At 43.0% G+C, this 14,089-nt stretch overlaps 1 protein-coding gene across 1 annotated transcript in view; it reads right to left on the reverse strand.

The window, feature by feature from the left end:
• Positions 1-1,014: 1,014 nt before the first annotated feature.
• The window catches only part of LOC121622903 (probable E3 ubiquitin-protein ligase HERC1), a 39,912-nt gene continuing 26,837 nt past the window's right edge, over positions 1,015-14,089 (reverse strand). The window contains exons 52-80 of the mRNA XM_041959970.1: positions 13,705-13,918; positions 13,325-13,602; positions 12,983-13,110; positions 12,670-12,797; positions 11,783-12,010; positions 10,854-10,981; positions 10,513-10,712; positions 10,213-10,335; positions 9,962-10,085; positions 9,726-9,824; positions 8,984-9,157; positions 8,607-8,891; positions 8,440-8,505; positions 8,143-8,268; positions 7,927-8,065; positions 7,579-7,760; positions 7,089-7,244; positions 6,847-6,969; positions 6,600-6,702; positions 5,948-6,117; positions 5,698-5,836; positions 5,431-5,600; positions 5,158-5,327; positions 4,821-4,986; positions 4,625-4,701; positions 3,758-4,010; positions 3,455-3,607; positions 1,643-1,948; positions 1,015-1,553 (exon numbers count right to left, since the gene is read on the reverse strand). Coding sequence (XP_041815904.1) covers positions 1,368-1,553; positions 1,643-1,948; positions 3,455-3,607; positions 3,758-4,010; positions 4,625-4,701; positions 4,821-4,986; positions 5,158-5,327; positions 5,431-5,600; positions 5,698-5,836; positions 5,948-6,117; positions 6,600-6,702; positions 6,847-6,969; positions 7,089-7,244; positions 7,579-7,760; positions 7,927-8,065; positions 8,143-8,268; positions 8,440-8,505; positions 8,607-8,891; positions 8,984-9,157; positions 9,726-9,824; positions 9,962-10,085; positions 10,213-10,335; positions 10,513-10,712; positions 10,854-10,981; positions 11,783-12,010; positions 12,670-12,797; positions 12,983-13,110; positions 13,325-13,602; positions 13,705-13,918 — 4,794 coding nt within the window. The 3' untranslated portion in view covers positions 1,015-1,367. The remainder of the gene's footprint in view (positions 1,554-1,642; positions 1,949-3,454; positions 3,608-3,757; positions 4,011-4,624; positions 4,702-4,820; positions 4,987-5,157; positions 5,328-5,430; positions 5,601-5,697; positions 5,837-5,947; positions 6,118-6,599; positions 6,703-6,846; positions 6,970-7,088; positions 7,245-7,578; positions 7,761-7,926; positions 8,066-8,142; positions 8,269-8,439; positions 8,506-8,606; positions 8,892-8,983; positions 9,158-9,725; positions 9,825-9,961; positions 10,086-10,212; positions 10,336-10,512; positions 10,713-10,853; positions 10,982-11,782; positions 12,011-12,669; positions 12,798-12,982; positions 13,111-13,324; positions 13,603-13,704; positions 13,919-14,089) is intronic.

Below are 14,089 nucleotides of genomic sequence, written 5' to 3' on the forward strand. Positions count from 1 at the left end.
GTTGAAATCGTTTTCAGGTACATTAAACAAGACACAGTAGAAGAATGTATTATCATCACATATAGCAACATTAATCCCGACTTTTTGTCAAGCACCGTCTTTAGTCAAAAATGTCTGTTCGTCCAATAGTTTGGTGTATAACTAAATACCTGCAAAGCTAATGACATTCCACCCAGCCTCAACTGTACTTTCATTATTATTATTATTATGTTTATTATAATTAGCAATTTATAGTTCCTACACGTAGAAATACTTTTTTTGTCTCACGAGTTAGTGACTGCATGATCTTTCAAAATCCACTTAATGAGCCCTTTCGTTCCTAATCATTCTGAAGTGGCCTGATTTGGTACATGAGATTTAAATTTAAGGTCGCCTGACTACAACATCAGATATGTTTCTGGTTTCTGTTCTAAACATAGACAACACTTCTTCAGTGTTTAAAAAGATCTTTCTGCAGTGAGAGGGCAGAGGACATGTTCTGCTCTAATTCTGTTTAAATGTCCTTAAGTCTTTGTCAGTGATGATCAGAGCATCCTAACTGATTGATATTTGATGAAACACACTGATCCTAATGGAATTTATTTTTATCACAGCTTTCAGTCAGTCGCCTTGGAAAGTGCTTCGTCCTGCTCAGCCCACACTTCAGAGATCTATGTGCTCGCTTTGTTTACACCCTTTGCATTGACATCTGTAGACGTTCATTTTTATGATATTCATATACAATCATATTCATCCTCAAATGAATGAGCTATATTTGACCTTCTTAATGAACTACTGAAGGAGCATACAGTATTACTTATTTTTTTATTGTGATTTGGAAATATGAGAATAAAGGTCAGACTTATTATCATTATTTCTGTCATCCATGAAATGTGTATTCTGTTAGCCTTGATCTATCTATGTATCTGAACTCATAATCTGAATGTATGCACTTCTCATGATGTCTGACTTTATATATTTCAAAAACATCTTTCAAAGACGTCTTTGAATGCATCAAATACAAAACACCAAAACCCTTATTTAAACACTCTTTATTTTACAATAATACTGTCTTTGTGGGACAGGTCAATAAATTATTACATATTTTCAAACAAACAGGCACATTAACTCATTTATTGTGGCTTTTTTACCTATATTTTTAAAAACTTTATTCCATATCCCTGTAGTTTTGATTCAGAGTAAGCACTGCAATAATTACAACACCTTGCACAGTTGGAAAACTAAAACTACACGCATCTTTAAATCAACCAACATATAAACAGTACACTACCATACCGGTTTGGCGAATAAAAATCAGTGTTCAGTGCATAATGTGCATGGCATGGGAGAAGATACATTCATCACCCTGGTGGACACAGTGGGCTGCTTCAGTCCTCTGTGTCGGAGCTGTCTGCTGGGTCGGTGTTGTGGGTCAGCATGTAGTTGTCCATGTCGATGGAGGGGCAGTTGTGGATGGAGTAACGCAAACGCTCGGCTAGGATGGCCTGGCTGGTGTACGGGGGCAGGCGGAACAGGAAGAAGCAGGTCTGAGCGGTAGGGAGGCCATTGACGGGCTGAAGAGGAAAAAAAGTTTGTTGTTTGTGCTATTAGCATGTGTTTGTTCTTGTGAACAGGCTTGTTAGATTATTAGCAAACGCCTCACCCTGTCGACCTTGATGATCTGGAACTTCTGCGTGATGTCAGCCGGGTTGGAAGGCAATCTGGACCGGCCAGAGACGAAACGCAGGAAAAGCACTCGCTCCTCATTGGTGAACTCCTCCAAGCTCTGCCAAAACCAGCCAATAAGCTGGTGGCTCTCTGTGATGTCACGGTAACGCACAAGCTTCTTCAGCATCTCGACGGAGACCTCTGGTAGGCCGCAGACCAGCTGCTCCAGCTGCTGCGCTGTCAGCAGGGAGAGGAGGGGCACAGGGATGATGGTGGACATGCCCTCTCTGACTGCTGCCACCTGGACACCACAGAACAACGTCAGCTTTGATACTTCAGAGGACGAGATAAAGGGAGCAACAACAGAACAACAAACAGACTGTCTGCGGAGCGCTAATGGAAACTGGTGGGCAGCCTGGCTGTTTAATATGGATGCAGAGTTTCAGATACAGTAGAGAGAAATCCACAACAAAGTGCTATAATATCACCTATGTGGGACAGGTATGTTTTGGTGAGAAAAAAAATTGTTTAATTTTTTCATATCAGCCACAAGTCTCTTAATCCCTTAAAGGGGCAGTTCACTCGCTCAGGGTTTAAGATATTTGTTAAGGTTTCTACAAGGGCAGCAATTAACAATCTCAATTAATCATTTCAGTCATTTTTCAAACAATCATAAAATGTCAGAAAACAATAAAAACTCATAAGCGCTCAATCATATTTTACTAACTTACCATAGAAGACTAAAATATTCTTATTTCTTAATAGTCTTAGTCTATTGACATTTGAGAGGCTGGAGTCAGCAACTTTTTGCTAGAAAAAATGGCTTAAATAATTAATTGATCCAAAGTCTTGCAGATTAATTTTCTTTTGATTGACATGGATTAATCAGCTTAGTGTTTTAGCTCCAGACTAACACATGTAAAGTTTGTTGTTTGTGGTGCTCAAAGTAAATGAGATGTCACACATCGTCAGTATCTTTCAACAGGAACTATTTTCTAAGGGTAAATACAGTGAAAGCTGCACACAACAAAGTAATTTTTGGAATCCTAGTTCAGTTTACTGCTACTTTGATTCTTAAACTTAAAGGAATGTGTATTTACATGTTTTTGAAGCAGTCAGCAGACTCAGCTGATCTAATGGGAGGGGGAGCCTGTTCCAAAGTCTGGTTGCTAGGACAGCGAAAGAGCAGTCGCCTTTGGCTTTACATGTGGGACGTGGTATAGCCAACAGGTTTTGGTTGGATGGCGAGAGTGGCCTCTCAGTGGTGCAGGGATTTAGTAGCTCGTAAATGTTGGCAGGAGCTAAGCCATGTGGTGTCTTATAAGTGATTAAAAGAATCTTAAAATCAATCCTGGACTTCACTGGCAGCTGAGGCTAAAATAAGAGCAATGTGGTGATGAGATCTACAGCCAGTCCTGTACAGCCTCGCTGCTCCATTTTGTTCAATCTGAAGGCATGCTGCAGCAGTTTGACTGAGGCCAGTGAAACCGGCATTGCGAGAGTCAAGACGGGAGAACATAAAGGTGTGAACGATACATAATAAATCAAAAGCTGATAAAAACAATCAGATGTTTGCAATGGGACTGTAATGTTCCTCCCTCCAGTCTCAGTCACAGCTTGTGTAATGACAGACAGTATGAGCTACTAAAGAATACACGATGGGGCCAGAGGAGAACTAATGACACGTGAAATAGACTTATTACTGTGGTGTATCCTAAAGAAATCAGCATTCCCTGATGTTTAACTGTGTAGGTTACATGGTTGCAGCTTAACATGTCTGCTGAAATCATTCTCCAACAGTTCAAACCTGTGAATCCATTTCATGCAGCCTGTAGTCCAGAGCTCTCTCCACATATTCAGTCCGGTTGGCAAAGGTCAGGGAGATGTTTTGACCTCCAGGAACCACAGGCACCAGCCTTCCATCTGCACTGTGGGCCACGAACGAGTCCAGTGGGATCATCTTCAGAGGAAGATGTGGCAGGAGGTGAAAAAGGATGTGAGCAGGGAAACAGAATTAAAAGATAGTTAAACATCTTTCACCTTACACAGTTGAAGATATAATATAATTACTGAATTCTGGTGTAAAAGAATTCTCATCTCAGCATCTCACCACATGGAAATTATCCTCTGTGATTCCACTGTTTTCCAGGTGCAGGATGCCTTGGAGGGTGCGGTAGGTCAGCAGGTCCACCTCCTCCAGATCAGGCCCCCCCAGTGGCATCGAGCAGAGCTGTTTCCACACCCAAGGAGCCAGATGTAAGTCCAGAGGTTTCTTGGTGCGGATAGCCACAGCCATGAGGATGCCCAGGAAGCGAAACTGAACCATGTGATCCTCTGAGAATGCAGCTGGGTTCAATAGGAACCTGTGAGGGTACACAGCCAATGCCAGAGGTTAAAAGAGTTTTGTTCTGCTATACAACGCTGATTCCAAAACAGCTGAAATGCTGTGTAAAATATAAATAAAAACGGAACGCAATCATCTGCAAACAAAATCTGTTTATGCACAACAGTTTTAAAAAGTGCTCCTTAGCCCATGTTGTAATCTCCTTTACACAATCATGTGTTCACAAAGTGTTGAACCTCCTCCATCCTCGCTTGTGAACGACTGAGCCTTTCCAGGATGCCCCTTTCATACCCAATCATGATACTATCACCTGTTACCAATCAACCTGTCAAACAGGTGTTTTTGGTGCAATTCACAACTTTCCCAGTCTGTTGTTGCTCCTGTACCAACTTGTTTGAAACACATTGCTGCATCAAATTCAGAATAAGCAGATATTTACAAAAAAAAATGGATGAGGTCAAATATTATATATATTGTCTTTGTATTCTTTCAATTGAATATATGTCAAAAAGGATTAGCAAATGATCACATTCTGTTTTATTTATATTTTACACAGCATCTTAACTTTCTTTGGAATCAGTGTTATACTTTTTTTAATTGATAACTATCAAAAGATGGCTATAAAATGTGCACCTGTCAGTATTACTGCCCACATCTGCAAAGCTGTTGGGAGTATGAATCAGAAGATCCACCACACCCGACTGCAACTCCTGGTGAAAACACATTAATACACAAGTTACAAAAAGCATATTAGAGAATATTAGAGAACATTCCAGGCTGCAGTATTTGCTAGCTCTGTTGTTCTCAGACCTTGTGGGCTTAATCCTACCTGGCACATCTCAGTGATGGTGTCATCAAACACTCCTCCGGCATCGTCAGCTCCCTCTCCGACAAGCTTGACCTTCCAGGCTCGCGATGGAAGCCGCAGCTCCAGAGGATTCAGGCTCACCACCTGCTTCGCTATCTGCACAAAGATGGGCTTGCTGGAACGCCCTCTGTGGGAGTGTAAAGGTTTGGGTGAACACATGCTAGCACATATAAAACTAACTGAAAACTGCATTCAAAGGACAGCAGAAAGAAAGCAACCAACGTGCCAGATTCCACCAGCTGACTCCTGAACAGATTTTGGCTGTATATCATGGACTGAATATCATGGTCATCCTTACCTTGTGGAAATCCGTTTCACTGTGATCTGTGGCCCATATGTTTTGCCCTGGGTCATTGTTCTGCCAATGGAGCGCACTAGAGGCAGAGTGTTGACCTTGGGTGATAGAAGGCCTCTGAGCTCACCGCGGACGATGGCCGTCGTCCCTGAACTATAGCGTGAAGTGGACACCTGAGGCACAGAGAAGACTAACAATCAGCCGGTACAAATAATTTTCCCTATGATTTGCTCTTTTAACACATTAAAAAGGGCAGAAATTGGGATCAGAGATTACGGGGTTCTTGGCGTCCAGGTTAAGCAGCCTCCAGGACTTGTACATGAGATCAGAAAAGTTGTAGAGGACCCTGAGGCGCATGCTGAGGACATCAGGGCTGCAGTCTTTCAGAGTGTTGTACTGGGGAGGGACTGACTGGGGAAGGCCGAGCTGGAAATTTCCAGGGCCACCTGGAAAATGGAAGTAACACATGCAAGTCCCAAGTGTATCACCTGTATGGATCATAGCTGCGGTGTGTGTACATGTACTGCAGGACGATGTGTGTACCTGAGTTTTTCATCGAGGTAGAGGGGGTGGTCCACGCTGCACTGTGGCAGCGGCCGGCGGAGATCTGTCTGATGTTCTTACCCTGAAGGGCTGTTACAAGCGTGGGCTCCCTCACTGGGTTGGAGTGTCCAAGGCCGAGCTGGACTCACACACAAAGACAACAATACAGAATTTAGAGCGCTTTTGATGTGCACTGAGAGCAAACTTTAAATCGTCTAAGTTTAAATTTACATATCAGGATGCGGGTTACCTGTCCCTCACTGTTGCAGCCCCAGGCATAGACGTCTCCCGTGGAGGACAGAGCGAGCACATGTTCACAGCCCACAGCAATGTCTTCTATGCACAGCCCCTCCAGAGATGGCACCACCTGGGGGCAGGATTTATTCTTCAGCATGGAGTCCGGCAGGCCGATCAGGCGCTCTGAAGGATGAACAGAAGGAAGCCAAGTAGCACAGAGGGACATACAGGTGTGCTCAAAAACAAGCCAGCAAAAGAGAAGATTTTATTTCTGCAGCAGCTTTAAAAACTGTATCAGTTGGTGAATTGATTCAGAAGAATTTTGAGGTCTTGCGTGTCATGATACATTAATAGCCATTATCCAACAGATCCGGAAAACAAATGTGTTTTTAATAATTAAATATCAACTCATACTTTGGCAGACAGCAAAGGATGCTTTTAGTACACTTTTTAGGTGCATATACACATGTACAAATTAGATGAATTGTTCATGAGCTTGTGCTCAAGGATAAATTTAACAATTTGCCATCAATTTGGTCACAGGTTCTGCTGCATAATTATGAGTAAGAAATACTGAATATGGTTTTAAAAAGTAAACAGAGAGTATGACAACAATATTTTAGCTAATAATGCAGACATTTTTATGATTCCACAATATAATGTACCTTGTCCAAATGTGTAAACATGTCCATCACAGGCCAACGCCACAGAGAACTGAGTCCCACAACTGACCTTCTTGATTCCCTTATTGCAAAGCTGCTCCACTTTCTGAAAATAGGAACAGCCGAAAATAATATTTCATCAATACTATATAAAAACACTCGATTTGAATATAATAAGGGAATAAATACAACACAATGTGTTCTGTCTTTTGAGGATTTTTAAATCTGAGCCATCATCGCCGTAACTTACCTGAGGATAGTACTTTGTTGTAGAGGAACCTGTTCCCAATTTGCCATAATCCCCATCTCCAAAGGCCCACACAACCATGCCATCAAGAGACAACACCAGTGTGTGGTTGAGACCACAAGACACCTGGGAAAGGTGACCAGGTTAGCTTTGTTTCTTTATATTTTAATCACTTACCTTCTTTCACTGAGGAGACTGTATCTCCACCTGAGTTTCAGAATGAAAACAAACAGTCTGTTTCTTACCTGTCCCACATGATATCCCTCTAGGGCAGCCACCCTCTCAGGCAGCATCTTGTTGGATGTTGACCTTTGACCCAGACGACCAGATTCACCGCTGCCGAAGGTGAACAGCTTCCCATCTGCTGTGACCACAGCTGAGTGCCGGAAGCCACAAGCAAGCTGGGAAGAGAGAATTAAGTGTCTTTTACAAACACGTTACAAATGTGAAAAATTCCAGACGGTTCTCTTCATGTGGAAGCCATTTGTTTAAAGACGCTGCATCAAACAGATAACCTTAAAGAAGCTAAACCTTTATGAATTGAATAAAATACATTTGCTCCATCATTGAATGTTGAACATACTGATGCACTGCACTTTCCAGAGTCACCACTGTCCATCAAGCAGCCTTCCTATAGAAAAGTACTGGTTCATGCAGCCAGTTGGTTAAAAAACACTAATAACATCACGTGTCCAACAATACAGCATGAAGGCATAGAACTATCCTCATCTCTACCTGAATGACCTCTTCTCCTTGTAAGGCCTCTATCTGTTTGGGTCTCCTCTGCCTTTCACTGTTGCCATGGCCCAGTTTTCCAAAATCTCCATCTCCCCAACTGAACACCTCCCCAGTCTCAGTCAGGGCCATAGAGTGTCCATCGGATCCACAAGACGTCACCAGGTGAGTCACCACATACCCTGGCCGTGCCCAAAGAGACAAATAATGAACAAATATGCCTGTGGAAGTAGAAGCTAGCCTATTAAACTGCAAACTGCATTGTTTGAGGCAAGAAATAATTTGTCACAACATCCAAAAGCAGAACAGCTCAGACTTGGGTGCTTAGGCCCTAGATGAATATTGTACCTTGAAAAGCAGAGATAATAGTGGGGACATAGAGGTCATCAGAATTCCCCTGGCCCAGTCTGCCATATTGTCCTTCTCCCACAGCCAGCACTGTTCCATTGGATTGGACCAGGAAGGAACAGTTCTGCCCACACACAACCTGAACAACAGTGAAAAATTAAAAGCCAATCGCAATCAAGGGTAAAGTCTGTGCCGTGAGTGTAAAAAAGTCGCTACCTGTTGTGTTTGTAACAGAGAGGGTGCAAGAGTGGGCAGCATGAGGTTGGTTCCCATTCCTGCCAACTGTCCGTAACGTCCGTTCCCCCACAAGTACACCTCACTCTTCCCCCCTTGTTGCCAGTCCTAAGAAACACAACAGGTGAGTTAGAAGATACAATCTATTTTAACACCGTCCATCTTAAAGAAAATCTCATTTTGCAGAAGGTAAATTAAAGAGAATGAATCTGTATTTTGCTTAGAAGTTGTTAAAAAGGGTGAACACTGTGTGCTGATTGAAGATGGCTAAGATGCTACCTCTGGTCTGCTGGTGGCCCATGACATCAGCTGTTCATCCATCCTGAAGCTCCACTTACTGTTGTCCTGGAGGAGAGAGAAGTGTCTCAATGGATGCCTACATTGAAGATACATATTCACACATTTCCTGAACAAAGAATAGCACAGAGAGGATTGTCATCACTCACCAGTGCCTTGGTGATTTCGCTGTCATTCTGCTCCTGAAACTCTGAAACAATGAAGGATTCTGGGAAGGCAGTGCCGCTGGCAATAGCCTCAGCGCTGCGGACAGTAATGGCGTACGTGGCGAGCCAGCTCCACTCTGACGGGCAGGAGTGGGCATCAGGAGTGGTGTGGTGTGGGGGGCGGGGGTAACGGCACAGGTGTTTCTCTAAGGACAGACCAACAGTCAGGGAGGCCAGGCTCTGCAAGAAGGCACTGTGGACTAGCTGGTCACCGGCTGCCACATGGCTCTGCGTTAAAAGAAGAAATTCAAAGTCACGTCTTAGCTTAGACTCACAAAACAACACAGGAGAAAAGGTAAAAATGTAGTTTCAGCAAGGACCCGCTCATAGCTGTACTGCTCCTGCAGCAGCAAGGGCAGCCTCTCCAGGAAGACGGCCAAACAAGGTGCCCGATTTAGACCCAGGATGTTCTGGCTCCTGAGGACCATGCGACAGGAAGCTAACACGTGGTTTTGGCTGATCCAGTCAGGGGTGCAGCAGATCAACAAAACATCCTGGCAAAGAAACAAGGGCAAACATTTGGGCTCATATATCAGCTCATGTAGCAATAAAAAGATAAATAATGTATAAATAAACATCACAAAAGAGTATGAAGGAAAGTGCTGTGATATATATCATTCTGGGATATACGCTCATTTGCTTTCTTGTCAAAAGTTTGGTCTACCTAGTGCCTATATGCTAAATAGGACATTAAAACGAGGAAACCATTAGCTGAGCTTGGCATAAAAACTGCTAGCGTGGCTCTGTCCAAAGGTTAAAAAAAAAAATCATCTTTCAGCACTTCTAAAGCTCACTAATTAGCATATTAGATCTAGTGTGTCTTATCCATGCAAAACATGATGTGTGAAAAAGCCAAGCTGTTGCTAACTGTTTCCCCCTGGTTTCAGTATTTGTGCTAAGCTAAGATGACCATCTCCTGGCTGTAGATTCACAATAAATGCACAGATCTGAGAGCTGTGTCGATCTTCTGACTTTCAGCAACTAAACAAACAAGTTTTCTGAAATGTCAAACTGTTCCTTTAATGTTTGATGGAAACTGAAGTTATGAGTGGCCCAAATTACCTTCGATCTCCCAAAACAGGCAGCCACCCCCAAATTTGGTATCCAGGTGGTGTCGACGACAGAACCCAAACCTGTAACAGTCTGTGAGACTGAACCGTCCTGCAAGGTGAAAATGAAATGATATTTCTATACACAATACTACTTTAATTGTCTGGTACTGTTGATTGTTAAGTGTGTGGTCTTTGTACTGACGTCAGGTTGACAACTGGCAGCAACAGTGAATGTAGTTTTCTGACCTGTAAGGACCAGATGTTGAGTAGTCCCCCGATCCCTCCAGAGACCAGAGCCAGTCCACTGGAGCAAAATGAAAGCGACTTCACTGCTGTGATGTGGCCATGAAGTACAAACACACACTTTGCTCTCTCCTGCCGCAAAAAGAAACAGAGCTGGGTGATTACATGCGTTAAAATCAAAGGCAACACAAAATCTAAATAAAATTTCAAGATATTTGTAGAACCAGGGCTGCAAAAAAAACAGCTCCAACGGCAGATCCATACTGACCTCACTGCTTTTATCCTGGATCGGTGGGCTGTTCAATGTGTTGGGAAAAGATACAACGGTACCCCCCTGTGGCAGTGTCCACACATGCACAGAGCCATTCTGACAACCTCTACAGAAACATGGAGAGAAATAAATGAATAAAGAACTTGAAATTAATGTAAAACAATCCCCCTTCTCTTTCTTTGTGCTGCAGCGTTGTTAAGCTTTTTGTTCTAAAGTTATGGCGAATGGTAAAAAAGAGAATATTCAAAGGAGAGAGAAAGAAGAATCAGTTCTGTGAACTCACACAGCCATCATGAGCCTGGGATCAGGCGCTCTGCCTGCGAGTGGGCACCACTCAGCGATGTTAACCGTGCTGGTGTGAATGAGGGAGTGCAGCTTCACCCAAGTGGCCCCAGAGCGTCCCAGAATCTTCACTACCTCTGACCTCCCCAAACACAGGAGCAAGTGTCCCGTGGGGTCCCATTTTAGAGAGCTCACACTGTCCTGTAGAAAGAGAAAATCAATTGAAAAACTATTTCATGTGACTGACTTGTGGACTGACTTGGGCGGAAAGTGTGTAATTTTTGGTTGTGCTCTTCATCACATGCAGTTAAAATGAGTGTGGAGTGCATTTTACAAACAAACCTGGAAGACAGACAGCATCACAGGCTGCTCATTCTCATATGTCTCAGTAGTGGCCAAGAGGATCTTTCCACTGGGATAACCCACTGCAAAAGGTTTGTCCTCACTGTGCCAGGCGACACACTGGGCAGCTACAAGAGATCAGAGAAGAAGAAGTCTTTTAAACAAAGAGTTTGACATTTTGAAAAAAGACACTAACAGTATTTGATTTCTTGCAGAGTACTGGATGAAGAGATTGATACCACTCTCATGCCTGCACGCTAAATATGAATCCACAGCAAGCAGGCAGTTAGCTTATCTTAACATATTGAAAAGAGAAAGACTGAAAGCAGAAGGAAACAGCTAGCCTGGCTTTGTCCAAACCTATAAAAACTCCAGGAAATCGCTGTGTCCAGCCAAGAAATAGTTTCAGCATGTGCTCCATTAACTCCCTGTAAAACTGCAACTTATATTTCTGTTTGTCGACAGATTAAACAAACAAGCTATAATGTGTTAATTAGTAAACTTTGGATGTGCTGCTAACTGGATTACAGAGCCAGGCTAGCTATCCTCCTCCTGCTTCCAGACTGTATGCAAGCTAAGGTAATCACCTGCTGGATGCAGCTGTATTTTTACCATACAGAGATGAGAGCATTATTGATCTTCTAATCTAAATCTCTGCCAGAAAGCAAATCAGCCCATTTCATAGAATGTTTATGTTAAATGTCCATTCCGCCATCTTCTAATAGACAATTAGAACAAAACAACAACAAAAATTAACAATTCACAGTGGCAACATTAAATATAAGAAGGTTAAAGATTAAGAATATGGTCCTATCCAATGTTAAATATTCCTTGCGTGTCACAGATTTCGTGTAAAGCCTCCCTCTGTGACTGCAGAGTCTGAAGCAAGCAGTTATACCTGGTAATGTGCGTCTCTTTCATCTCCTCACCTTCTTTCCTGTGGCAGTGGGTGAGTTCAGTGCTCTTCACATGCAGGTCGATCTCCTGCATGGTGACTTGCAGCCAGCAGAGGGAGCCATCCAGGCGTCCCACCAACAGGCTCTCCGCAGGTTTGTTCTTAGCGGCCGCTGGCTGGTCAAGAACCCACAAGCTGAAGGCCTGAGCCCAGCAGAGGGCTGTGACCCGAGACATCTGAGCCTCCACGTGACAGTGAGATCCTGCAAAGTTACAGAAAATTTTAAATCTGTTGTAACTGTTAAGCATGTCACAACTCTTCAAAGTCCCCCTCTACTCAACACTGTGTTTTGCTTCTTTTTTTTTTTTTTTTACTCCACCTGAATGTTTGGAGACACCTTTCACTTTGATCTGCTGAAGAAAAGAAGTTTCTCTATGCTCATCTTAACTCTTAAATCTGTGCTTTGCCAACGACAAGTTTGGTAACTTTGGTAACAAAGAAACCTAAACAGCTTTTCAAATTACATCTTGATTTAAACTTCTGCCAAAGTTGAACGAACCGTTCATTTCTTAAATCTCCCTTTAGCAGCTTTAGGACTAAAGAGCAGTTATTTATAAAGTTACTATATAAGATAAGATATGATAAGTGTTTATTAATACCCACAGAGAAAATTCAGAATATTATACACACTGTGCTGAAAACAAAAGAAAGAATTTAAGTTTGATAGAAAGCATAACAAAAGCAGGTATTTCCAATAATTACTATATTGAATATTGTTTTTATTTATCTGGCAACTGCTGACATAACATTTTTTACAATTGTTATTGTACCTTCAGATAAAGTCCATCAACAGGAAGAGACATTTATTAGATGATGTGAAATCTGACACATCTGCTGTACTATTAACTACAACAGACTTACCCCTGATGTTCATGATGCTGATGTGTTTGTTCTCTGGAGCAGCCAGAAAGTTTCCCCCTGTGCTCCAGTATACAGGAGACATGTGGTGACATCTACTGGCCCTCTCACTGCTCGATCGGTCTGTTTTACTGGAGAAAGTCACAGGAAGGATACGTTTACAACTACATGTCATCCCAGTTCTTTGATAGCCAAAGGCCAGATCACGTGTAAAGATCTCATCTTACGTTTCAAAACAGTTTTACAAGCTAAAGCACAGAAGATATGATAGCTAAACAATCAACAATAATACACATTAAAACCCTTAGAACAAAACCTGGTAATGCAGGAGAAGGTAGTCTGTAACTCCACATTGCTCTGGCTGATGCTCCACAGCTGCACCACCTTGTCCTGAGAGCATGTCGCCAGCAAACTCTGATCACTGTTCCAGGAACAGCTGGTCACCTGAACAGAACAGATATAAAGGAAAGCGTGATATGTTTTGAAATAGACCTCACCTGCTTTGGTGGATGTTTTACAAGCATTAATGGTCATTTCTGGCCTCTTAGTGCTGTGTGCAGTAATGGTTAGACTTGTGATTAAAATTCTTGGAGTAGAAATGAACATACACATAGTTTACTTGGATAATGGATGGTCAATTACGTGTCCAGTCCCTCACCTTGTTGTAATGGCCTTCCAGCCTCTTGAGAGGACATTTGCGCAAGTCGCCAGCCAGATCGCTGTATGTTTGGGGCCGATTAGGACCGTCCCTCCCTGTGGCAGCCAAGGCCTGCAACAGCTGCTGGGCTGCCCACTGGCGGTGCTTACTGGTCAGCCTGGCAGACAGGACACACGCCGCCAACGCATTAGCCAGCTCCAGGGGGCCCACTCTGGCACTCAGGTGGGGTAAAGGAGAAGGAGGCAAGGATGAAGAAGACACCCCTTGGTTTCCTGCATCTAGGCCAAACAGACACATATGCAGAGGAGAGCTATTGTAAGTAACAAAATCATAAGGTTTTAATAAATAAGCACACGTTACAACACAACTCTCTCTCCCACCATTAGCCTCGTGTTCAGCTCTGTCTGGGCTGTAACACTGAACGCCCTTTTCAGTGAGCAAGGACACCAGACTTTGTGTGACCAGGAATGTGGGGGGTGCCTGCTCATTGTAGTCCTTCTGTTGCTGGGCTCCCTGGGCCGTTAGACTGGAACCTCTCTGCTGTGGGTCACTGATGGCCCCAATGTTCACCCCTGTAGCTGCTGCCATTAGGTCCTACAGGTAGGAATAGCAAAAGGACATTCACATTTTTTACATTTCTAGCCATTTGCTAGCAGTTACATTTATTCACAATGCAATAATCCTTGTAAATAAAGGCAAAGCCCACACTGAGAAAAGCTACAACAACCAGTGATATCTGACTAGATTTTTAACCAAATACTTGGT

Source organism: Chelmon rostratus, chromosome 19 (genome assembly GCF_017976325.1).
Source record: "Chelmon rostratus isolate fCheRos1 chromosome 19, fCheRos1.pri, whole genome shotgun sequence".
Classification (NCBI taxonomy): domain Eukaryota; kingdom Metazoa; phylum Chordata; class Actinopteri; order Chaetodontiformes; family Chaetodontidae; genus Chelmon; species Chelmon rostratus.